We start from the raw sequence: 24609 nt of genomic DNA, 5'->3' as shown, positions 1-24609 counted from the left end.
GCCTGCTCAAAGCTAGACTGATTAGTATTAAAGTATCTACCTGTGTCTCTCTTACATACAAGAACACAAATGATTAAAAAAAAGAAAAGAAGTAAATCTTACTTGATGGTCATCAGCGAATATGGTCATTTAAATTACAAAACGCTGAAAACTATCAAATAAAATACATTTTACGGGTTTACATGCAAATCAATAAACTGAAAATGGACATTAGCATTTATACACGATTTTGAAATGATCAGGTTGTTACACCGTCAGGCATTGACATGCAAAGCAAACTGGGTAACAGGCAAAAATCTGTGCGTGTCGATTAGGTTTAGCTTAAAACGTTCATGACCTTTCCTCGATAAAAGAACAAGACATTCACTTATTAACCACGATCTGTGTAAGATCTGTATATTCCCATACACCAATTTAACCAATATTCTGGTTAGTTGAAATCTGAATTGGACAGACAGATTAATGCCTGTATTAATCTGGATTCTGGGTGCCAAAAACACTGGCAATTTTGCTAAATGACCCCGTCGAAGATAACTTTGAGCATATTTCAAATCAGTGAAAAAACAAGTGTATGTTCAACAATGAAGATTTTTTTCTGTCGACCCGTTTTGTAGTAGTTCACACTTTATTTTATTTTTTAGCCTATTTTACTTTCCTGGCCGAAATGCGAGCTTAGAGGTACTGCTCCATGATATATGATATAAACACCATAAATTAAACTAAAATATTATTATTGATCAGCAGTAGATCAGAGCAATCACTTGGCATAAATGTGGGCTACTTGGTGATTGCAAACTGCTCTAAAAGCGCGTGCACGTAAAAAGCTCAACAGCACTGCGTCTTTACTTTGTAATTCATTAATTAAATCATAGCCATTCAAAGTTGAATTATCACATCTAAGCAATATCGTGATCTCTTGTTTTCCCATCTGCAGACTTAAACCCTCCCGAAATTAAAATTGAGACTTTAAAGTGTCCAGCCTGGTTCAGTTCACAGCAGGGCTTTGCCAAAAATGCAGTTCACTGGTGTGTGAGTTTGTTTATAGAAAGCTGTTGTCACTCCCATATACACAAATAATTACTTGTAATTGTTAAATTACTTTGGCAAGCTGTTTCGAACTCCCTAAATGACCTTCATTTTGGCCTGATTTTGTTTGAAATTATGTCATACCAGTTTTTTTTTTTTCGGGGCCTTTAGCCAGACCGCTAAACCGGAAGATGATGCACGTGCACATATCTTCTTTGGGATCATGGGAAGGTCATTTGTGATAGTGGATTTGTCTTTTCACACACACACACGCACACACACACACACCCACCTCTAAGTTGCGACACTCTTGGGCGGAGTTGGTGGGAAGGCCGATCCAGCGTATCTCCTTCTTCTCTTTGGAGATAATGTTCATGGCCATCAACACGTTGAGCGCGTCGTACACACGCCGGCGGATGTTCTTCTGGTCGTACGCTTGCTGCAAGTGCAAACACACACCCTCTATTAATGTCACAAAGCGCATGGAGATGTGTGATCATCCAGTGCAGTCGCAGCCCAAACCCTTTGCGTCTGCGCTTAAGTCTTTTGACTCTTTGTCTCTCTCAGTTTTTTTTTACTTCAAGTCCTTCTAGCATTCCAGGGCAGAGAGATTAAAACTGGTGGACTGTCAGAACTAATACCGGAAAATATCCACAACACGCCACTCTCACTCCAGGTAGAAACACTTGTTATGCAATGATCTAAGGCCAGCGGTCAAAACCCAAACCCTCATTATAAAAGAGATATTATCTGAGATCAACATTAAGTGTCTGTTCCTGCTTATGGTTTTGGGACACGGCCAGACGAGAGGTGGACGCTGTGCAGTACGACAGGAAGTTCTCCATAAACCACAGGCCGATAAATCACAGCTCATATTAACATGAGAGGCCGCAGGAGGAACCTGTAGGACTGAACCGTGTTTTATCGGCCCAGCTCTGTATTATTCTGTTGTGTAAACAGACACTGAGTAAGTGATGGTCATTTAGGTGAGGCTTAATGGTAAATATATGCATATTTCATATCTGAAAGGGCAGTCCAAGACAAGGACAGTCTTCTTAGATCAATATCAAATGGCTCTGTAAGAATGCATTATGTAAAACCTATGACTTCTAAGGCTGAGTGCGGGAGTTATGCACCCATTTTTAATACTTGTGGTAAGAGGTTTTTTCTTTTTTAAATCTCTAAACAGACCAGCAGTAAAAAATAATTATAAATCAAGCTTAAAGTCTTATCGTGATCTCGTGGCACTCACCGAGTCGGCGGGCATCAGGCTGCTGGCGTGTGTGAACTCAGACACCAGCTCATCGGCCACCTCGTTGTAGGACGTGGTGCCTTTCTTCTGTACCTTCTCGCACACCTTCATGGAGAAGTGCCTCAGGCCTTTCCCGTTCTTATCTGCCCTCTTCAATCTCTTACTGCAGAGACAGAGAGGAAGAGAGGGTTTGCACGACTCATAGTTGGACACTAAATGTAAAGGGTAGTACAATAAAGATTGTCAAGATTAGTAGCATTCATTTTTAATAGAAAGCAAATCAATATTCAACACATACAAACGTATTTATATATATAAATAAATGTTGAATGTTGGCTTCCTTTTAATAAAAAGAAATACATAAAAAGAAATACATATTCCTCAGAAATACATATATAGAAAGCTTGAAATGTCTACTTTTAAACAAAACAATTAAAAACGAAAATGTGTTCGTTTTGAGAATACAAAATGTATTATGTAATCCATATGAAATGTGCATTTCTCTCTACAGGCGCGTTCACTACTGTGCAGATGGCGAGTCAGCATCGTCAACATCTTTGCAGCCGAGACTGACACGGAAAACACTAGTTTATTAATTAACAATTAAAATGTCTTCTTGTTATATTTGACACATCATAATGATTACTTTGTCGGTTCTTTGTGGCACGCTTTATGCGTCGTGACTCATCCCTATTTTGTACCAGGCAATTTATGGTTGGTCATATTGTTCAATAAAGTTCTTGGTAAAAAAAAAAGAAAAAGAAAAGAAGCAGCTACTGAGCCTAATATTATTGTATACAGCGCGCATGCTCAAAGTCTTCTTCTCTGTTTTTAGTGCATCTCTGTGGCAGAATTACAGCGCCACATACTGGTCTGGCATCTATACTACATCGTTTTGAGTCGGTTTCAGTGGTTTCATATGTACGTAGAAATTTCTTGAGAAAACGCTGCGTTTACGGAGGAGAAAAAAAAAACATTGGATAGGGAAAGCTCTGGCTTCGTGTGGATGTGGCCTTAGGAAGTGTTATGACAGGCTGTTGTTTGAAGTGGTTTGTGAACCAGCAAACAGCTCTGTTCTCTGCAACGGTAGACGACGCGTTCGAGAGTGACGTGCCTTGAGCATGAGCGGAGACACTTCTTTCCTGTTACAAACAGCAGATATGTGTTACACAATCCCTTTTCATCCTATATTTCATTTACACCCATCATATCCTATTTGTCATTTGTTGATTCAAGTGTGTGATCCTATATCTCACAAACCAAAACACACACACACACACACACAATCTGTCAAAGAGACAGCATGTCCAGGGCTGTGACACTCTTTGTGCTGCCGGCATGCATGTGTGTGCACGTTCTCATGTGTGCTTCATGTTTCACTGGGTCCTTGGCCCGGGGTCGTGTCACTGTAGCTCACTGCAAGATGCGTCAAGTTCAACCCACAGAGGTGGGAAAACAAGCACACGCATGATAATACGTGTGTGAGAGTGCGAGTGACTGACTCAACGTGACGTCGACGGCACAACTGCAATGCATACAACCACACTCATTCACTCAATTTATTTATGAAGGACAGAGAAGGGGTCAGTGAACATGTGTCACAAATAAAACCAAAGACTGTTTAAAACAATGGACATGGTGTCCGTGGCGTCACCCGTAGGTTTCTGAAGAGCATTTTTTAAGCTTAAAGTGGGCGGAGCCGGCCGTCGCCATCTTGTCAGCGCGTCACTCCCGCATAAACGAAAATGGGGAAAGAAGCGGATTAGCTGAGGTGACGTGACGCTAACAGACAGCAGACAAACAGCTAGTAGTGACAGCAGCGGCAAACCACCTGTCACTCAAGTGGCCACGCCCTTAATTATGCAGAACTTTGAGGCTTAATAACATTTAATCGGATGAGTTATAAAAAAAAAAAATCACCCTCCTCACAGTTGTCATGAAGGCCAAAATTTGCTATATAAACCAAAACCACTTTTTATACCAGGCTGTAAATATGTTTTCTGCTGTAAAGTTGGACATATTAACATGGGGGGTGTATGGGATTGACTCTCTTTTGTATTCAGTCTCTAGTGGCCAGTTTAAGTCACTTCTGTGTTGGTTTCCAGAGAGACAGGAAGACCACATGAGAATAAAAACTAAATAAAACGTAAAGTTGTTGCTTTGCAAAACCTAAGATAACTAAAACATTTTTTTATTATAGCGCATTTCCTAAGTACTACCTAAAAACTACTTTTCTTTTGGTTATATACCATTATATAGAACAATTTTAAAAAATCTCAATAAAATGTAAGTAGTGACAGACCTTTTCTTTTGTATTGTGACATGCATCCGAGTGTAAAAGTGTATTTAAAAAAAATTAAAGAAACAATAATGTAGGAAGTGGGTCTAACCAACGGATGCTGATAGGATTTTAAGATGTGGGCATTGCACTTAAAAATGAATGTGAGCTTTAAAGTGGACTAAATGTTTGGAGAAGTCTGGCATACATTTGTTCACAATAAGATCTATAACAAGCATTTGCAAAAGAGATAGGGTGAACTTCTGACTTGTGCTCATGATGCCAGCAAGCAAAAATACATGCGCTAGAATATACGTAACATCTGAAGTATCCTCTGGGCTTTACAGGTACTAGCAGGTTACATAATGCGTCTGTGTACGGATTATTACATTATTACGCCATTGTTCCTCATGCACCGTCCGATGTCGAGCGCATGTGTGCCGCAGAGGCTGTGGTGCGTGCGAGCGCTTGTGAGAGTTAAAACAAAGAGATGGCTCAGGGTTCGATGCTGTGCCAAGTACACAAACGGGAATAGTCCGGAGGAAAATTCACTCATTCTTTCTCTCTCACACACATGCTGTGTGGAAAAACGCCACTGCACTGTGGGGTGAATTACGTAACTGTCGCTCAATGAAGGAGAGAGGTGCGGAGAAACAGGAGGAACACGGGGGAGGGGGAAGGGGGGGCAGTAGCGGCTGATTGGGGTTTCAGTCGTCAGGACAAATTAGTTCCAGACCCCCAGCTCACCAACATTCACCCCTAATTGCCTGGAAGTACTGCAATGCTGTAAGAGGGACTCTCACGCAGCTCTCTCTGTGTGTGTGTGTGTGTGTGTGTGTGTGTGTGTGTGTGACTGTGAATATGACACGTAACATACATGCAATGGTTTCTGCTTAGCAACAGTGCTGAGATGTGTTCCCCCCCGTGAAGAATGTTTTAGCATCAGAGAAATGCAGTCTCAGGACAGGAGAGAGGGAGGGAGAGGAGAGAGAGAGAGAGAGAGAGAGAGAGAGAGAGAGAGAGAGAGAGAGAGAGAGAGAGAGAGAGAGAGAGAGAGAGAGAGAGAGAGAGAGAGAGAGAGAGAGAGAGAGAGAGAGAGAGAGAGAGAGGGAGAGGAGAGAGAGAGAGAGAGAGAGAGAGAGAGAGAGAGAGAGAGAGAGAGAGAGAGAGAGAGAGAGAGAGAGAGAGAGAGAGAGAGAGAGAGGGCTGAAAAAGAGGAAGTGGAAGAAAGAGAGGAGAGGGGGAGGGAGATTCATCTGACCTTTCGCAGGAGAAGACACATCTGCCAGAATGCAGCAAAAACGAGGAGAGTCACAGAAGGGTAACGGTCTGTGTCAGTGTCTGTACTGTGAGCAATTCAATGAAACGCTAGAAATAATTCATGGGGGCCTAAACAGGAAATAACGATCAAATTGGAATATAAAATTGCAAATATTTAATTATTAACGATGAAGCGACCATATTCAAACAGGTTTCCTGAATGGTTCCATGTTGTGTTTTCTGTGTTAGTGTTGTCGAGAATGTCAGCGCAGTTTCATCTGGCTTTTAATTCGTTTAAATCACCAAGACGTGTGTGTTTGTATCATCCCTGGTCAGCGAGTAAACGCATTTGTTCTGGGCTCGCACTGTGCAGTCTTTTGGGCAGCAGAGCTAATAAATGGTCTCGTTTCGTCCCACTTCTGGCACGTTTAACACTAGAACGGCCATGACGGTCATTTTGACCATTTTGAATTTTATATCTGCCATAACTTTGTTGAAAAAATAAATAAAATCCTGCTGGTACCTGACTTTTCCTAAAAGTGTCTGTATTTTCATTTAAAACGTTTTCATATAAATGACACAAAAGGCAAAATAACGAATGAACATATTTACCTATTTCGGCCATAGACGGTCATATTGACCGCACTGAATTTCACGTTATTCTTTTGTTACATTTCCCGCGGTTTACCTTCGTCTCTCTCACGGTCAACAGAAAGGTCAGTAGCGGTCCTGAGTGTTTGCATATATGCTAATGTCTACAAACAGAAAGAATATTAGATTAAATTTGTTGATCAGAAATAGGATAATAATACCTGACTACATTATCTATTTACGTAGGCTAGATATTCTCTATTATATGAGTTATTATAATATTTTCTCGGTTATTATATTAAAATAAAATGTTTATAATGAAATAAGATACTTTTAGTCGTTATTATCTTGAGTTATGTTGAATGGATATGGAAATATAGCCTATCTGTTGAGAATATGCGATAATTACGGTAGGCTACTAATGATATTATTATTTATAAATGTATAATTAAACTTGTTTAAAATGTACAGTTTGGTGTTGTTTTGTTTTTAAAAGATATCCTAATACAATAAATGCATTAAATCTCTCAATTGGGTATTTATCATTAAAGATACAGAGTGTTGAATCTAGCGGTCAAAATGGCCGCTTGTGGCACTTCTAGTGTTAATTTTTCTCATGTTTCTCATGTTTTACTGTTTGTAAAAGCATACATTAAAATAAACGCTTGATATATTGAGGATTATGTGTAGTAATATGGACGAGAACTCGATGAACCAAACGGACCAGCACTACAGTAACACATTCAGTAGTGTAGGGGAACGGCACAAGAAAGCACAGCGCTCCCTGTGAAATCTAGCACAGGCTACTGACGTCAGGGTTTCTCAGTGAGAACTCGAGCGCAGATGCGTCCATGCCATCAATAATGCTCAATTAAGAGAGAAAAGCAGCTGAAGGAGGGCTTGACAGTGTGCTTTATGTTAACAGAGAAACTCATTAGGGACACGGGGGCTCTGAAACACAACTGGGGTGTGCAGCTGTGATCCTCCACTGTCCTGCTTAACATCTGAGCCTCGTAAATCCTAGTGAGACCACAGCTCGCTTTCTCTCGCACACACACATTTGTCTCATGGGCACATACATTTAAAGACAAGTGTGGCTATTGATCCCAGTGTCCCCCGACTCAACTCACTCACCTGGACGAGGAGTCACTCAAACACAGTCCGTCCCTGCGAAACACATTTGAATGTTTACACGTTTTGCTCAAGTGTCATCTCTCTTTCTTTAAAATCCTCTTTGATACATTTACAAAAATCTTTTTAAACATGATTTTTTTAAATGTAAAATTGTAAAAACGGACGCCCCACCTGTCTGAGTAATAGGAATCGATGTAGTCATGTGTCCTTTTTTTGTTCCTACAAAGGGAAGGCCACAGTTAGTCAACAAATACACAAGGTTGAGTTTGCCAAATACATTTGAATTTTAATCCGTAAAATATCTATAGCTCATATAAGGTTTTAAAGTTTACAAATGCTTTACCAAACTCAAGGAGAAACCAAATTCCCATCACTGCATGTGAGGACATTAGAGTGCAATATGAGCGCTTTATTCCCATTAAAACCAGTGCACGTGGCTCACCCCGGGGTCCATTCGTTGCCCTCGGGAGGGTGTGCCTGAGTAACCATTGCAACCGGTGTGGTGTGCGGCGTAAACGGGCTGCCGATGAGGATACCTCCAGGGTGAGACACTCTCTGTGGTGTGCTTAAAATCTACAGAATGGAGAAAAAAACAAACAGTGTGAGCTTATGCAAATTATAACTGAAGATAATTAGGTGACAGGTTAAGACCGGTAGAGAGTATCACTTGGGAAGGTTCATGTTAGTTTTGGCAGTCAAAAAAAAAACCCTGCTGGTGGATGCTGAAACTACACCAATATGGGGGAAAAACAAAAACATGTTTCTCCCTCATAATTCATAGACGGCAGCATCCAGGTTGTGTGCTTCCAGTGAACAACTGCCATTGTATAAAATAAAAAAAAATACCGTTACATTTATGGTAAAACACTGGCAGCTGTGGTTACCAGAAATTTACCGTAAAAAATACGGTAGCAACCTTTTTACTGATTTTTAAAAAAAAAAAAAATGTACAGACTTGCCTTGAAATTTACAGTAATAAACCGTATTTAATTATCTGATATAATGTTAATTAACCGACCTATTGAAGTATTAATATCTATTTTGTACCATTGTAATACACTGACAACCAGTCACATGATGAATCAAAGTTTTTCCACAAGAGAATTAATACTAATATATAGAAGCTGCACAGAGTCATTCACACACACAATAAACACCATCATGGTAACACACATGACATTTAAAAAACGCAATAAACATTCATTTAACAACATTAAATGTAACATAAAACCATAATGTACATAACTGATTAGAAAAAACAATACAAAAAAAACTATGAAGAAATGTATTTCAACAAAAAAATACATAAAATGTGAAGTGTCACGAAGGGAATGTCAATTTACGTTTTTTCACTGTAAATTATACAATGACGTTCTTTTTCACTTCCAAAAACTGTCAATTTAATGGTAATTTTACTGTAAAAAAAACATTAAATGTACCGTTAGATCTATCACAGTTATTCACCGTATATAGTCTGGAAACTTTCTGTTAACCAACTAACTGTTTTTCACTGTAGCATTTTTACAGTTTTATTTTGTACAAGTCTTTTACCGTTAAAATCACAATATTTGTTTACAGTGTGCCATTGAGATGAAAGAGAAAGCTAACGGATAGATTTCTATAGGTTTCTGATTTGGGCGACCTCCACTGTAGTGTTGCTGACAGACACTAGCATGTTCTCCGTCATCCACATGTAAATGATGGAGCGTGAGGGCCTCCCTGCCTCCCTGATTTATCTCCAGCTCTCTCTCTCTCTCTCTCTCTGCTAACCTGGATCTCTCCGCACACGAGTGTGTGCTGCAGCCCGTGGGGAGCAGAAACGCCTCAGCAAGGACGTCCTCATCCATCACCGCAGAGATCTATCCTCCTCCTAGCCCTCTGGATATATTCAGAGAGGCTCGCTATCATACAACTGGTGCATTCTGTGCGGACCGTATGACATGCAGAATATCAAAACTTTGTGGTTGAATAAAATCAGATCACAAAAAAAAAAAAAAAAGTTTCACCAAAATGTGCAGTAAATGTTGCATTGTGTGCCGTACACCAGTGGCGTAGCTACAGATGCGCCCTTCATTTTCCAAATAGATGTAGGACATCATTTCATAAACAATAATTATCTTATCACACTATATTTAATTAGTTTAAGGACTTATTAAATGGAAGTTTCCATGGTCAGCTGCAGGCGATTTCCAATGAATGTTTTATGCGTTATGGTTTATGAATGCCCGCCACCTTGAGCATTTCTGGTCTCGCACCTGCTGTATCCCACAATGCTTTGTGTTCAAATCTATTTCCAGTGCGATGAATGAACGAGGAATCGTATAGCCACAATTTCTTTTCATTTATTTTTTATAACTTACCATGGTATTCAACTTATCTTTTTCATATTTAAATACAAAACCTTATGTTTTATTTAAAACATGCTAACTGGAATCTGATAATTTGACAAACTGATTCAAGTATGCAGCATAATGTCTTCATGTTTACGAAGCATACGGATAAAAATATATATAATATATCGTGGCCACGAATTAAGAATGCTTTCACTCGCTTTAATTTGTTTACTCATTTTAGGAAATTGTTAGCCTGGTCCTACCAGACTCTCGTACATTTCATTTGTACAGAGAGTCTGGCCACCCTCCATTGACAAGCGTTATCTTCCTTGTACTCGGTTGAAGTTTAAAACTATTGGATCTGCCCAGAGTCACTCTGGATCTGCCATAACCAATCACTAACGTTTGGTCGTGACGTATGACGACTCAAACTAGGGCATAACCTCAACGTCATCGTTCTTAGACACTCCCTCTGTTCGCTGATTGGACCGGTAAAAAAATGTATCGGAGAAAACCCAAGAATACACCACAATCCCAGACGTAGTACTGAAGGAAAATGAAAATTGAGCGGAAGCACGTAGGAGGGCGGAGCCAGGCTAGGAAATTGTGGCCACTTTAAACTAATTTGTTCCCTTGTTTTGATTTAATTAAAACAAGGAAACAAATGATTACAACATGGCCACGATTTAGTAAATCAGGGGAACAAATTATTATAACAAACGTACAATTTACTTAAAACACGCTGTGAGTCATGGGAATGTATTGTTAATTCGAAAAAGTTTTTGCCCCTGAATGTCATGTGTGAGGCTCCGTACATGTCAGTGTTATTTTACAGTTTTATTTATATGTTATATTTATTAATATTTAAAATTATTTATATATATATATATATATATATATATATATGTATATTTATTAGGGCTGGGGAAATTAATCTTTGTGATTAATTTGAGATGTTTAACGCATTCAAAAAAAAAATAATGCAATTGACGCAGCACTTTTTTTGCCTCGTTTTAATATCTTGCTGTTGCGGCTGCTATTGTGCGTGTGCCGAGTCCCCTGTCCTGATGGAGGAGGAGAAGGATGGAGCTTTAGGAGGAATGTGTTAAATTGCATTTAAAAAGTTGCCTGATGGCGCGTTTGACAAAACAAAGATGCTGTGTAAAATTAGCAAAGCTGAATTCAAATACCATAGAAGATGGATGCACCGAATTGTTGGCCGCCGTAAATTATCGGCCCAAAATGGCATTTTCCGTTTTTGGCAGAAAGAGAAAAAAGGGCGAAAATATGAGCCGAAAATATGCCGCCCACCACTCCGTGTTTGGCGATCAGGTTTCACGAGCGGGTCTTTTCCACTCTGTGTGTACGCCGCGCTTGTGTGTGTGTTTGTGTGTGTGTGTGTGTTTGTGTGTGTGTGTGTGTGTGTGTGTGTGTTTGTGTGTGTGTGTGTGTGTGTTTGTGTGTGTGTGTGTGTGTGTGTGTGAGTGTGTGTGTTCTGTTTGCAATTGCCCAACTGAACTGGTATAGCCATGACCTGCTCTGATCACATGCTGGTAATAATAGCTTTGTAGGACTGTACTTTATTTTGATAATTAGTAAAAAAAAAAAAAAAAAAAAAATTCTGTTAAATCCCAGTATGTTGCATAGAACTGAATGAAGAATAATATATTTATAAATTGATGTTTAATATTATTTTAATATAGGGCTATTTTGTTCCTGTTTGATTTAATTAGGTGATTCTACGTTTAATTATTGATGATTACAAGTTTGGGGGAAATGCGATTAATTGCAAATAATTACAGCAAATTGTTCAATTAATTTGTTATTTTTTTTAATCGATCCCCAGCCCTTATAAAACTTTTACAGTTTTAGTTTACAATAACAAGACGATATAAAATGTACATCATGTCACACAGTTCCCCCAGCTACAGTAGGAAGTATGAGTTTCTGAGCGCCTTGTTTCCTCGCACCGTGTCAAGCGCTACGCAGGTGACACTGAGTGTGGAGGACGTAACTGTGAGATCCACTGAGTCGGAAAGGAATCTGTGTGTAAGTGTGCCACACATCTCTGTAACGAGTGAGTGAGGGTCCTAACGAGGGTCGTTAATAAGCTCATTAGCAGAGGTGCGGGCACACACACACGCTTCTGTTCTCTCCGCCGGCAAACTCGAGGTCCGTCCATCACTGGACTGGTTGTTTGGTGAAGGGTCTCATTTCTGCACCTCTAGCGGCACTAAACACAACTGCAAAAATGCTGTCTGCTTCCAAACAGGTTTCCCGGCATGCAGCCCTACGGCCATTGTTGAGACAAACAGGGTCCCGAAAATCACAGGTTAGTACATGCAAACAAAGTGTTTACGCTCTTCAGGAAGTCAACCTTGCTTAATTGCAGTTTACTATTAAGCTAGTATAGAATTAGATATTTTAGCACTGAAAAAAATGACATTTCACATTTAAATGTATGCATTACACAGACGACTCTTCCTGATAGATGTTTACTGCAGCACTGTTGTCAAACTTCAGTTCATCAAGGTCTCTCTCTCTCTAACTTCCTCCCTTTACAACAGTGTCTCTCCTCCCTTTAAACGCCTTTGTGTGAGTCCATCTTTTCAGCATTCCTCTCTTTTGTTCCTCAGCCATACTGACCCGTAAACACCCTCCTCTTTCCACCCCTTCAGTTTCTATTGTCCATGTACAGCAGACGAGCACATGCAGTGAAGTCAGTGCGTCCCCGTTCCCTGAAGCCTCACTGCCCACTACTGGCCGCAGGACGAACCACAGCACAACCGTCCCAGCTTCAAACATCACGCACACAGGGAGCTCGGATTGTGAACGGGGCGGGTAAAGTTTACACTTTTTGTTTATTTATCGGTAACACTGTACGATGACGTCTCTCTAGTTAACATTAGATGTCATTAACCAACATTGATAATGAGCAATACATGTTACAGTATTTATTAATCTTTGTTAAAGTCAGTTAATAAAAATACAAATACTCATTTTTAGCTAATGCAAGCTCAGGTAATATTAACAGATACAACTTTTAATTGTATTAATGTATTAGTAAATGTTGAAATTAGTAAATATGATGACAGAATTGAGATGTTTGATTAATTTTTTTTAATATACTGTAAGTAGACAAATATTTATATGTATTACAAAGTTTATATATATATATCATAGGATAAATATAAATATTCCTCAGTTTCTGTTTACCAGATTTACTGCATTTTACTTCTTGCATTCTAGATTCAACATTTTAAGTCTACTTTGGTGAGGATTATGGTTCTTCTGAACCGTTTCAAACCATTTTAAAACAAACAAATAAATGTGATTAAAGCACACAACGTTTTAGCAACTGTTGCCAATGGCGAATAGAAATACATTTTACATTTACATTACATTTATTCATTTAGCAGACGCTTTTATCCAAAGCGACTTACAAATGAGAACAATAGAAGCAATTAAACTAGCAGTAGGACAACAGTATGTAAGTGCGATGACCCTTCGCAGTTCAATCTAACGTAGTTTATTTTATTTATTAAGATAGAATAGAGGAGAAAGTGTTAGTATTACTTGATCAAGTGCTGCCGAAAAAGATACGTCTTCAGCAATTTCTTAAAAATGGCTACGGACGCAGCAGTTCTGGTTGAGTTAGGCAGATCATTCCACCAGCAGGGAACAGTCACGGTGAGGGTCCGAGAAACTGCTGCTGCTCTTTAATTTTGTCACTTTTGTTACCATTTAAGTCAGTCTGGAGTAGTGTTGCAAAGGGGCTGAACATTTCCGGTCAATTTCCTGAGACTTTCCACGGGAACTTAATCTGGGGAATTTTGGAAATATTCCAAGTTGGAAACTCAAACAGGATTTATGGGAATTAATTGGAAATGTGGGGAAATGTAAATAAACGGTATCATATACAAACACAAATATAAACATTTTGTTATTGTTATAGTTATAGTGGCAGGCATGTTAGTTGTTGTTGTTGTTCTTTTTATTGCACATTGATATATTTTTCAATTAATTACTTTTAATAATAATTTTGATACTTTGAAACTTTTGATACTTATATTTATACTTTTGATTAATTAGTAAATATGTAAAATAAATATATTTCGATTGCAGCAATTGTTATGCATGTTATTTATTTGAGTGTCACATGATCCTTCAGAAATCATTCTAATATGCTGATTTGATACTCCGTTATTATCAATGTTGTGTATTGATATTAAGCAGCACAACAGTTTATTAATAATGATTTCTGAACGATCATGTGACACTGAAGACTGGAGTAATGATGCTGAAAATTCAGCTTTGCCATCACAGGAATACATGACGCTTTACTATATATTCCAAAAGAAAACAGCCTTTTTAAATTGTAATAATATTTTACAATATTAAACATTTTTGGTGTGTAATTTGAATGCACAGTGCATGCAGGGGGTGTGGCCTCAACAGCCCTGCAGTAAGTAGTGTGATTGAGGAATGTGCAGGCTAGAAATTCAACTGAAATTGCTCTAAATCTGGTTGTTTTAAACAAGATTTTCCTGCAAGATTTTTTTTTTCCCAACTACATTTAAGTACCATGTTTAAGTACATTTAAGGGTAACCTGCAATTTAGCAAATTCCCAGTTTATTCCCATTAATTCCTGTTAATTCCCGTTAATTCCCATTTATTCCCGTTAATTCCCATGGAAAGTGTCCAGCCATGAAAATTCCCATAATGTTTCAACCCTAGCCTGGAGCAACTGCAGCCTTAGTTTTAATCTGAGTGTTTGAGAGGTTATGAAGTGCTGCTTGTTTACAAGCGTGTAAAGACGCGTGTGTTTGTACACTGGTGTGGTGTGACACTGACCATCTGGGCTCCCACATTTGAATTGACCGTTCCTAGTGTGATCTTGGCGGCTGGGCTGTAGCTGGACGGCGTTACCAGGGAAATGTGGCCTGCAAACACAAACATAGTCAAGCTGATGTTCACAAATAAGAGCTGGGAGTTTCTGAAAGGAAAAAGCATTTCACAGACAAGCAGAAGCTTGAATGGATCCCAGCGTTGACTGAATGGAAATGGTGATTTTCTCACAAATTAAGTGCTCTCAAGCAGATTGAGTTTTACAGGCTGCAAGCAAACTATAAAAGCGATTCACATTACTTATGTGCAGTGAAATGTATCATTAAAATAATGCTGCCTATTCAACAGCATCAGTCCTGAAAATGACTACTTATGGTGAATCACGCTGGTCAATAATCAATGTATAAGGCTAAAAATCACATTCTGTTAAAGTTGTATAGGAGAATGTAAAATGTATATGTATTATAATGTAAATGAATGTATAATGTAAGTTATGCCTCTCCAACTATCACGATTGTTGTGACCTATTAAGATGTGGGGCATGTTTTCAAACTCTATGGGGCAAGTTGTCACAGATGATCAAACCGTCTATTATAAGCTTTGCAATAAAAAGTAAAACAATTATGAAACACTGATGAATCGGAACATTGTTCCTTGTATCAGATCAAATTTAATTATTTATACATTAGTCAAAGAGATTTGATGTTTACTCTTATCTTGCATTGTTTCTCAAGTCCATTTCCCACTGCCTTCACTCAAAGATAAATGCCCTAAAAAGCATTCGGACACTTGAGCCACATACAATTATGAATGCTGTTTCTTTAGAATAGATACTGATGCTAATAAACTGAGAGGCATTTTATTAAAATAGGGGTATAAAGACACATCTCAAGCAAAACAACATTTAAGGCCATTGCACACTGAGTCCGAAATTTTCGTATGCGTTTTTTCGTATTCGTGATTCAGTGGCTCCGAATTGTCAAAGCACCATTCAAACTGCTTGTCACGGATGCGAAAAACGCAGAAAATCGAACCCGTTTCGATTTTTTTTATGACGGACGAAAGTTTCGGAGGCAGTGTGCAAGCGTGATTGACATAACGTGAGGTCGTATTTATTTTTTAACGTGCGAAAATTTCGGATGCGAATTTCGGACTCAGTGTGCAATGGCCTTTAGACAAAATGTGTGTGTGTATTTTTGAGAATCAAATTTGATACATCAGGCTTTTATGTCTCATATAGTATGATATAGTGAGAATATGAAGTTCATACTCAAGGAAGAAAAAAATATTTTATTCAGAGGCCCAAACGGAGCAAAAATATGCAGTTTGGTGCAGTTGCTGAAATGTATATGGCCAAGATGAAATTATGAAACCTTTTAATGTAAATCAGTTTATAACAGTATAGCAGATACTTACATAAAATGCATATCAATATCAGCCGTCACTCTATATCTCCCAATATTACGTCTTAGTAAGACGATATTTCAATGCTTAGTTTCATAATCAAAGCTCTGTAGTTTTTAAATGTATGATGTGACGCAATAAAATGATGATTGAGAGATGAACAAAAGTTCCTCAAAAGCCTGAGGGATCGTATTTGATGCTCACATTTTAACATGATTTTTCAACACAAAAAAAAGAAGATGGATAATCAAGTAAACGTAAGCTGATTCAGTCCAATATAATATTACTTAAATATTGCTAACAATATAAATGTTACTACAAGAATCTGTAAAGATTTCACAGAATAAAGACACATGAACCATTATTGTACTAAAAGGCTTTTGCCTTGATCAATCAGACGACCGAAAGATTGTAGTTGATTGTGTACAACATGTTTTTCAGTAAAGTTTTGATCATGTTGATAATTTAGAGGCCTTTGTGTATGAAATATGGCACAGAAGGCTTTATGGGATTGGTGTGATGAACTACTCTGCTCTCTGACACCTGTGTGAACTTGAGAGGACTTCACACATCCACACAAAAGCACTGCAATATCAGCTCGTCATTGCAAAACGTCCCTAAGAGGCTGAGTTAGTTTTGAGGAGAGCTCTAGCATACATTTATTTGCAGATATCATCCAATGCAACAGCATCAAGACATGTTTAAATGAAGCTGAAGGGTCCAAATACTTCTGCACAACAGTGGTTATCTGTGATTTTCCACCATTAATATCCCCTTTACACCCCAGGGAGAGATGTTGCGTCTGTGGGATAAGACCGAGAGCGAGGGAAGGTTACAGTGTGGAGATCGAGGGCAAGACAAGAAAAAAAATGCTTTCTTCGAATTTTGTGGTATCTTTTGAATAGAGATGCAAATCATGTAAAGGTTGTGGCATATCAGATGCAAAACCATGCAAATGGGCCTTGAAATCACGCACAAACACGCAATAGGGCGAACACACCCTGAACTGTGTGAATGAGACGGCATGCCAACAATCCCACTCTATGCATGCCTGCTTCCCACTCAGATCTTGCGAGCGTCTGCATCACAGCCGCCGTGCCGCTCACAGTGTGTCTTTGTCCATCTACAGCTGCAGTCGACATGCAGCACTGCGCTTACAATGTGCTAGAGCCACGGTGCACCAAACACCGACACAAAGCAGTTTTATTACTTTTCATAAAGTACAACAGCAGATGTGGTCATGACTCACTGAATGAAATTAAATTAAATTAAATGTAGTCATGATTGCCTCTCTAAACGAACGCTACCGAAAGTGACCAATCACTTTAGTGTCCACACTAATCCGGTTTCGTTTGAAAACGCATCTTTTTCTCTCCGGTTTGGACTTTCGTTCACACTGAGACTGCGTTTTTAGCAACGCAAAACGAAGCTTTTGGAAAACACTCTCCAAAGTGGATACATTTGAAAACGCCGGTTTCACGTTGTAGTGTGGGCTGTCAAAACGGAGGTATTTGAACCCACAGATATTCATGCTAATACCGATATTGTGCCTGTTATGTGCTATTCACTTTCACACAGTTGCTTAAATATGTACTTGTGATGAGAAACATCAAACATGAGAAACATGACAAAACAGGAGAGCAGTCGTGTTTAAGACCAAATATATAATGGTGACTGAGAGCTATGGCTGCACGATATGAGGAAAAGCTGCGATGTGCGATAACATTGTTTAATATTGCGATGATGATATGACTTGCGATAAATGTGATTGTTAACTATACTGTTCCCATGTCTTAGTGCTTTAATAGGTTATTTGCGTGATAGGTCAAACGTTTATTACCTGCCTGGTTCAGAATACACGATTTTAGCGTGATTTTGGCACGATCCGTTTGACGTATGGGTGTCGTGGAGATTCGTAATAACGACAACGGGCGTCGGGACGCAAGATTCGATCGTTTCATCTCGTATAGTGTGTCATAGTGGGCGACAACCTACGTCGCGTCTGCGATGCTTCACGACAGAAAGACTATAGCATGTTTAATTCTTTAACGGTCCTCCACGGGTTGAATATGTGAGCGAGGCGAGACGTGAGTGAGTGCAACAGTGAGTGTGTGTGTGCGCCAGTGAGCGTGTGAGCGTATGTGTGTGTGTGTGTGTGTGTTTGTGTCTGTGTGTGTGCGTGCGTGCGTGAGTGAGCGAGGGACAGTGTGTGTGTTTGTGTGTCTGTGCGTGCGAGTGAATGTTTGCGAGTGAATGTGTGTGTGTGACGGCACGCGATGACTGGTCGGAAAGCAACGTGTTGTCTGACATGTTTCTTGTCCACGACAAGATTTTAGGAGTCAAAAACGTGTAAGTTAGTGCTAATCTGAACCAGGCATTATTCATCGTGTCAGGCTGTCTGTTGCGATGTGTTCATCGCGGGAGTTCATATCGCGATGAAAATCCGATGTATCGTTCAGCCCCACTGAGAGCGACCTGGACGCATCAGTGAATGGGGAGAAATGTTGCTAAATGAAATGATCCTGCCAGAAGAATTGCATGATAACTTGATTATGTCTTGTCTTGGTCTGTCTGTATCCTCTTAGTGAGCTTTTGAGAGGGTTTACGCATGCGCTGTAATGCGAATTTAGCGTTTTACGAGGTTTCAGTGTGGATGAAAAGCTTTTGGAAAACACTTGATAAAAGCGCTAGTGTGGACGGAGAGCGTTTTGAAACAATAACTCTGTTTTCAAATCTATCCGGATTAATGAAGACGCAGCCCAAGTCATCAATCAGTATATAGTGTACACTAATTCGGGCACTGGTAAGGACAGTCAGGACCCTGGCTCACTACACACCGCCTGTCATTACGTGTGGCGAGTTGCCTCACATGATTTATGTTAAGGGAACGAAGTGAGCATCGATGCTCCCTGGTTTTCACTGAGCATTGTGGCACTTTTTAGGGAGTGACCCTAAGGCCCCGATCACACCAAACGTGTTTTTCAGTTTGGAAAATGGCAGGCGCACAGCACATCACACAGAACGAGCAGTGCGCTGCGTTTTTATGTTGCTAGGCAACCACCGAAACAGCTGTCCTGTCAGTCAAGTAAACGTCAAATCAGCCTTTTATTAACTATATTTACTTTGTTAACATTGTGGTAGTTACGGTTCGTGAAGTCGTTTAGCTCCTGGTAACCCGCGAGAGCAGCACAAGTTTATCCTCCATCATCGCACTCCCCGGCGTTCAAAGCAACTGTAGCTTTCATCACTACAACGCAAGGCATTCATTCGATTGGACAGTGGAAAACAACGCGATGACGTCGGGCACTTTTTCAGCTCGGAGTTGCTTTTTTTTCAACAGCAAAAATGCGAGGCGCAACAGGCGGTAAAAAAAAAAAAAATCACAAAAATGTACACAAACATAAGAATTCAAAAAATGTCAAAACACGAAATATGACCTATAACTGTAAAACATAACTTTGTTATTTGTTTAACTTTACAACTTTCTTTAGTCATAGGATAGTTAGCATTTTGTGGACAACCTCTTAAATTTTATTCAAGACAAACAAGAATCAATGCTGTTTGACTTCATTGACATCAACCCGGTGTGACATACAATATACACAAAAACAAATAAAAGTTCAAGCAAAAATTACGCAATGTGTGTCCGCAGCAGTGCGTGTAAACCACCACCCTATAATGGTAAAAATCCATCCACTCGTGTTTTTATGTAATCCCCATAAAATCCCGGTGCATCAAAAGGAGCGGTCCCGGTTTTCTGCCTAAAGTGACGTCACATTAGATCACGCCATGACTGGTGACCATCTCTGCCCTATTAACATGGAGTGAGCCGCACAGTCCGCCATGTTCATCTCCTCGCTAGAGTAGCTGACTATATAATGTCTCAGATATATAAAGATGACAACTGTTCTGTTGTTGGCTGTAATAATGAACGCACGAGTCTTCATAAACTCCTAGCATCTGAGCCACTGAGGACGCAGTGAATTCATTTCATTTATGAAGGAAAAATGCCCCAGAAATTAGCGAAGGTCATACATGCAAATTATTTTACACTGGACTGCTTATAGGGATGGACAACGATTAATCGCATCAAAAATAAAAGTTTGTGTTTAAATAATATATGTGTAAAGTGTATAATTATTTTGTATATATAAATACACACATATGCATATATATATTTAAGAACTATTTGCATGTATACATTTATACATAATTTATATTATATATCAATATTTTATATATAAATAACACATTTTTCTTAAATCTATACATACAAAATTATTATACACAGTACAAATATATATTATTTAAACCCAAACTTTTATTTTTGATGCGATTAATCACGATTAGTCCAGTGTAAAATCATTTGCATGTATGAACTTCACTAATTTCTTGGGCATTTTTCCTTCATAAATGAAATTACTATTAAATTATTAATAATAAACATACATTACTACTTTGCAACGAGGGTCAGTACAACGCAGGATTTGCACAAAAGTTAATTCGCAAAGATGGATCAATAACTGTTTGTGATCCAATTTCATACCCAGAAAGGGCAAGTATTGCACATTATATTTAGTCAATGTTTGAAAATCGCCTTTCTGAATGTGCTTGTTAGCACTCTTTGTACGACTTTTGGCCAATTCACACCGCACAGACAAACGCCAACAAACTAGTTGGCAGTTGGATGAAAAATAAGTCATGTTCACACTGCCCCAGGAGACGCCGACAAACACTGATTGAACATGGTCAGTCAGTTTAAAACAAACCCTGACCAACGCCAGCGTGTCTGTGTTTCTCTGTGCGGTGTGAATTGACCTTTATGCAGGTAAAGTTACCATTGTCTCTGACAAATTCAAAAAATACCTCTTGAGTCTCTCCATCAGTGTCTGACTCCGGTTTGAGCATGCAAGGCTGAACGATATTAACGATATTAACGATATTGACGATATTCGGTATTGACGATTTCAGACATATTGGCTGCGTGAGGTTATTCAGTGTTGTCGCATCCGAAGGCACAGCCCTCTTCTGGAGAGCAGGTGGGGAGCAGCAGCTCGTTTTTATTGAAAGATACACACACGAGAACTGCATGTTTCTGCTCCAAACCAAATAGGGCCATTTGGGGCATGCAATAATAAATGACCTGTGGGGTATTTTGAGCTGAAACTTCTTTGATTATTTCCTGTGAGTGACAGTTTGCAGGAGGGAAATCCTGTCAACAGAAAAGTGATGTTGTTGCGAGAGGGCGGATAAATTAAAATGTAATTTAAATTTTTTTTATTTCCAATATTGATTTCATGATGACTTTAAAAGTTGCACAACAGCCACATATTTTCAATTAACAGCAACTTAAATATCATTCTCTTCCTGGAATTGGCTGAGCGGTTTATTTTGTGTTCGTTGGAAGTCAGTCATGGAGCATTCAAATGACATGAGGGAGAGTAAATGATTGTGAGAATTGTCATTTTTGATTAACCAAAAAAAAAAAACTGTTTCAGTATTTCATGTTGAAAGGCAAGGAAGTGTCAAAGTAGTTTGAATGAATCTTTACAAAGTGCTCCAGATGGTGAGCGTACAGCAGCAGGACTGGCTGCGGTCTGAAGGGGTTTTGTGCAAGGCCTCAGCGCAGGAATGCGTCAGTGCCACATGCTCTTTACAGCAACAATGAGCAAAGCCACATTAGAATACAGCTGAGCAGAAGCCCAGCACACACACACACACACAAATATTGAGCCGACTCTGTGTTATATTACAAAGCACATGCACAAAGTGCTCAGCGTTTTACACATGCACTAATGTGTGATACACAGATATATGCAAGCACATAACGGAAGACATCAAAAAGAAAACACTTCTATACATGACCCAAGACAACAGGAGGAAAACACACAGTTACTTCCTGGGGCTGCCCAAACAAACTACATAACTCCAGCACGCGCTCAACACGACTGAAAACCACATCAGTGCCTGAGCGACATCAGAGAGGCTCTCACCAAACGGCAAACACAACCACCCAGCTCTGCTGCTCTAAAAACACTGGCAACAACATTAGAGAGAGAAAATAACTTCTTCTTTTAAAAACAATCATTTATAACACAAAAGTTAAAAAAATGCTAAAAAAAAAATTGGTATAGCCTTCCCTTCACATTCTCCTGTTATTTACCTGTTTGTTTATGAAGCGGCACGACAAGCACTTCCATACTTCACCTTTAACTATTCGTTTCCTAATAAAAGCTCAAGTTCTAGTCCCACACACAGACTGGGTTCTCCCCTCCTCCCACTGAGCGCAGATCTGTGGAGGAACTTCCACAGGGACCCAGAGAGTGTGTGTGTGTGTGTGTGTGTGTGTGTGTGTGTGTGTGTGTGTGTGTGTGTTCCTCTCAGCGTGCCGTCCCAACACACGTGCAGCCTTCCCAGCTGCTGCGACACAATCCCTGAATGCACAAAGAATGAAGAAAAGAAAAAGTAGGGGCTGCAGGATTTACCTGGAGAGGAGTGGAGAGCATGTTTCGAAGGCAGGCTGGGACCTGGTGTTCCTCTCCCTCTCTCGCTCAGTGTCCCTTTTGTTACCATTGAGTGGAAACTTGAGAGGCTCGGCAGGCATTGCCGAGCGAGCGCAGAGGGAGTCCATCCACACACACTTGGACTTTCACCCATGCCGAGTGGGAAACGCTCTCACTCAATGAGAGCGTGCGCGTGTGAGCCTGCCACAGGACTTCCTCCATCTGTACACACACACACTCACACACGGCGGCTCGCGGGCGATGGGCGCTCGCTTGCTCTGGCCTGAACTGATCTGAGAGCAGTGGGAAGCCCCAGAGAGCATGAGACCTGAATGGATGTGTGGCTGCGCGATGGAGCGGCCTGAACACATGTTCTCCCGGCGTAGGACCGGCCCGAGCTGGTAGGCAGTGCAGGGCTCGCATTACTGCAGGTCTCGGGGGAAAGCACATCTGGATGTGTGCAGGAGTTTTATTTGGCCCCCGAGCGGCATGGAAAACTCACAGTTGGATGAGTGCCAATGACAATTAAAAAGTATTCAATCACATACTGACTTGAAAAGACTAGAAAAACAAGTTGTTGTCTTCACTCGCTCCAACAAAAACAGTAGCCGGTTTAAGCATCATCAGTTTTATTAATGGGCTGCTTAAGGCAATATTGTTAATCATTCACGCCATAGAAAGGACTAATGTGGGTACATAAATGTGAATGTTTTCTTGTTTGTTTCAATAAACATCTCAGATGCCATCATTGGAGCATAGCATGCATTTAATCCTGACCGTTCCTTTGAAACCATAGTTGAGAATAGCACAAAGTAGCAACACTTTTTTTTTTTTTTAATTCGAGTCTTATTCACAAACTCCTGATTTGAATTGATTCTGATTAAAAGGTAATAGTTTGTTGTAAATTGAAAAAATAAATAAAAAATCAGTTACATGAGATGAAGAGATGAAGACATTTCATATATTATAACGATGTTTTATTATGTACTGTATGGTGCAGGTCGCCACCTTATTGTATTTCGCTATGCTACGTAAAATGACGAGCGCCACCATGTTTCACTAAACGCCGGAGAGGATCCTCACGCTCATCGGCTGCTGTTATAGTGGATACTATAGTAGAGAGATGGAGGAGGAAAATTAGACAATGAAACACTTTAATGTTTATTTCTGGTGTTTTTGCCTTTATTTAGATAGTATAGTTGGAGAGAGGGCAGGAAGTGAAGTGGGAGAGAGAGGGGGATGGGATCGGAAAAACACCAGAAGCCGGGACTCGAACTCGGGTCATCCAAAGCGCAATTGTGGCTTTGGATGGCGGGATTGAATGCTTTCAATGCTAGCAGGCTAAAGGTAGCATTTTCCAGATCACCTGCACCTTTAAAATTCACAAACTCGACGATGCTAATGCAAGCAAGAGAACTACGTAATGCATCCTTAATATTTATTCTTTTGGGAATAATGCTGTTGTGTTTTTCAAAAAGACAGTTTTCAAATATTTTTAGCCATAATGGGTCTTCCATTATGATAAATGACAAAGTTGAGAAATGTTTAACTTTATGCAAATGAAGACTGACTTTCAGGAGCGACAACCAATAGGAGTGAAGATTGTGTCAGTGGAGCTCAAACATAAAAAATGTAGGCAAGACTGGACAGATAATTTTTGCAGCAAGTTTTTTCTATCAGAGTGACAACTGCCGGAGAGACACTTTTTCTATGCATTCATTGAAAAGGGACAGGTTAAAAGATGAATCTCAGGATTTTAGGAATTGATTTTGGATTGTTTAAATGAATATTAAAGTTAATAAATTTTTTACGTTGTTAGTACTAAGGAAAATTGTATTTAAAGATGCTTTATTATGGGAACTAGAGATATCAAACATCGAATATTTTAGGAAGTCACTGTTAATTTTCTGTCACGTGACAATGTAACCTACGACACCATACAAGTCTCAACCAGTCACTTAAAGGTTGCATCAGCGATT

At 39.5% G+C, this 24609-nt stretch overlaps 1 protein-coding gene across 4 annotated transcripts in view; it reads right to left on the bottom strand.

The window, feature by feature from the left end:
- tfdp2 (transcription factor Dp-2) overlaps positions 1 to 24609 on the bottom strand; it is a 48390-nt gene that overhangs the window by 4482 nt on the left and 19299 nt on the right. For all 4 annotated transcript variants that reach the window (XM_079609518.1, XM_079609519.1, XM_079609517.1 and 1 more), the window contains 6 exons: positions 14730 to 14818; positions 7984 to 8114; positions 7713 to 7760; positions 7542 to 7574; positions 2279 to 2441; positions 1319 to 1465 (listed from right to left, as the gene is read on the bottom strand). In XM_079609518.1, coding sequence (XP_079465644.1) covers positions 1319 to 1465; positions 2279 to 2441; positions 7542 to 7574; positions 7713 to 7760; positions 7984 to 8114; positions 14730 to 14818 — 611 coding nt within the window. The remainder of the gene's footprint in view (positions 1 to 1318; positions 1466 to 2278; positions 2442 to 7541; positions 7575 to 7712; positions 7761 to 7983; positions 8115 to 14729; positions 14819 to 24609) is intronic.

Source organism: Phoxinus phoxinus, assembly GCF_949152265.1.
Source record: "Phoxinus phoxinus genome assembly, chromosome: 4".
In the NCBI taxonomy this organism is placed as follows: Eukaryota; Metazoa; Chordata; class Actinopteri; order Cypriniformes; family Leuciscidae; genus Phoxinus; species Phoxinus phoxinus.
Note: the sequence above shows the minus strand (reverse complement) of the source record. Positions and strands in the feature narration are given on the sequence as shown.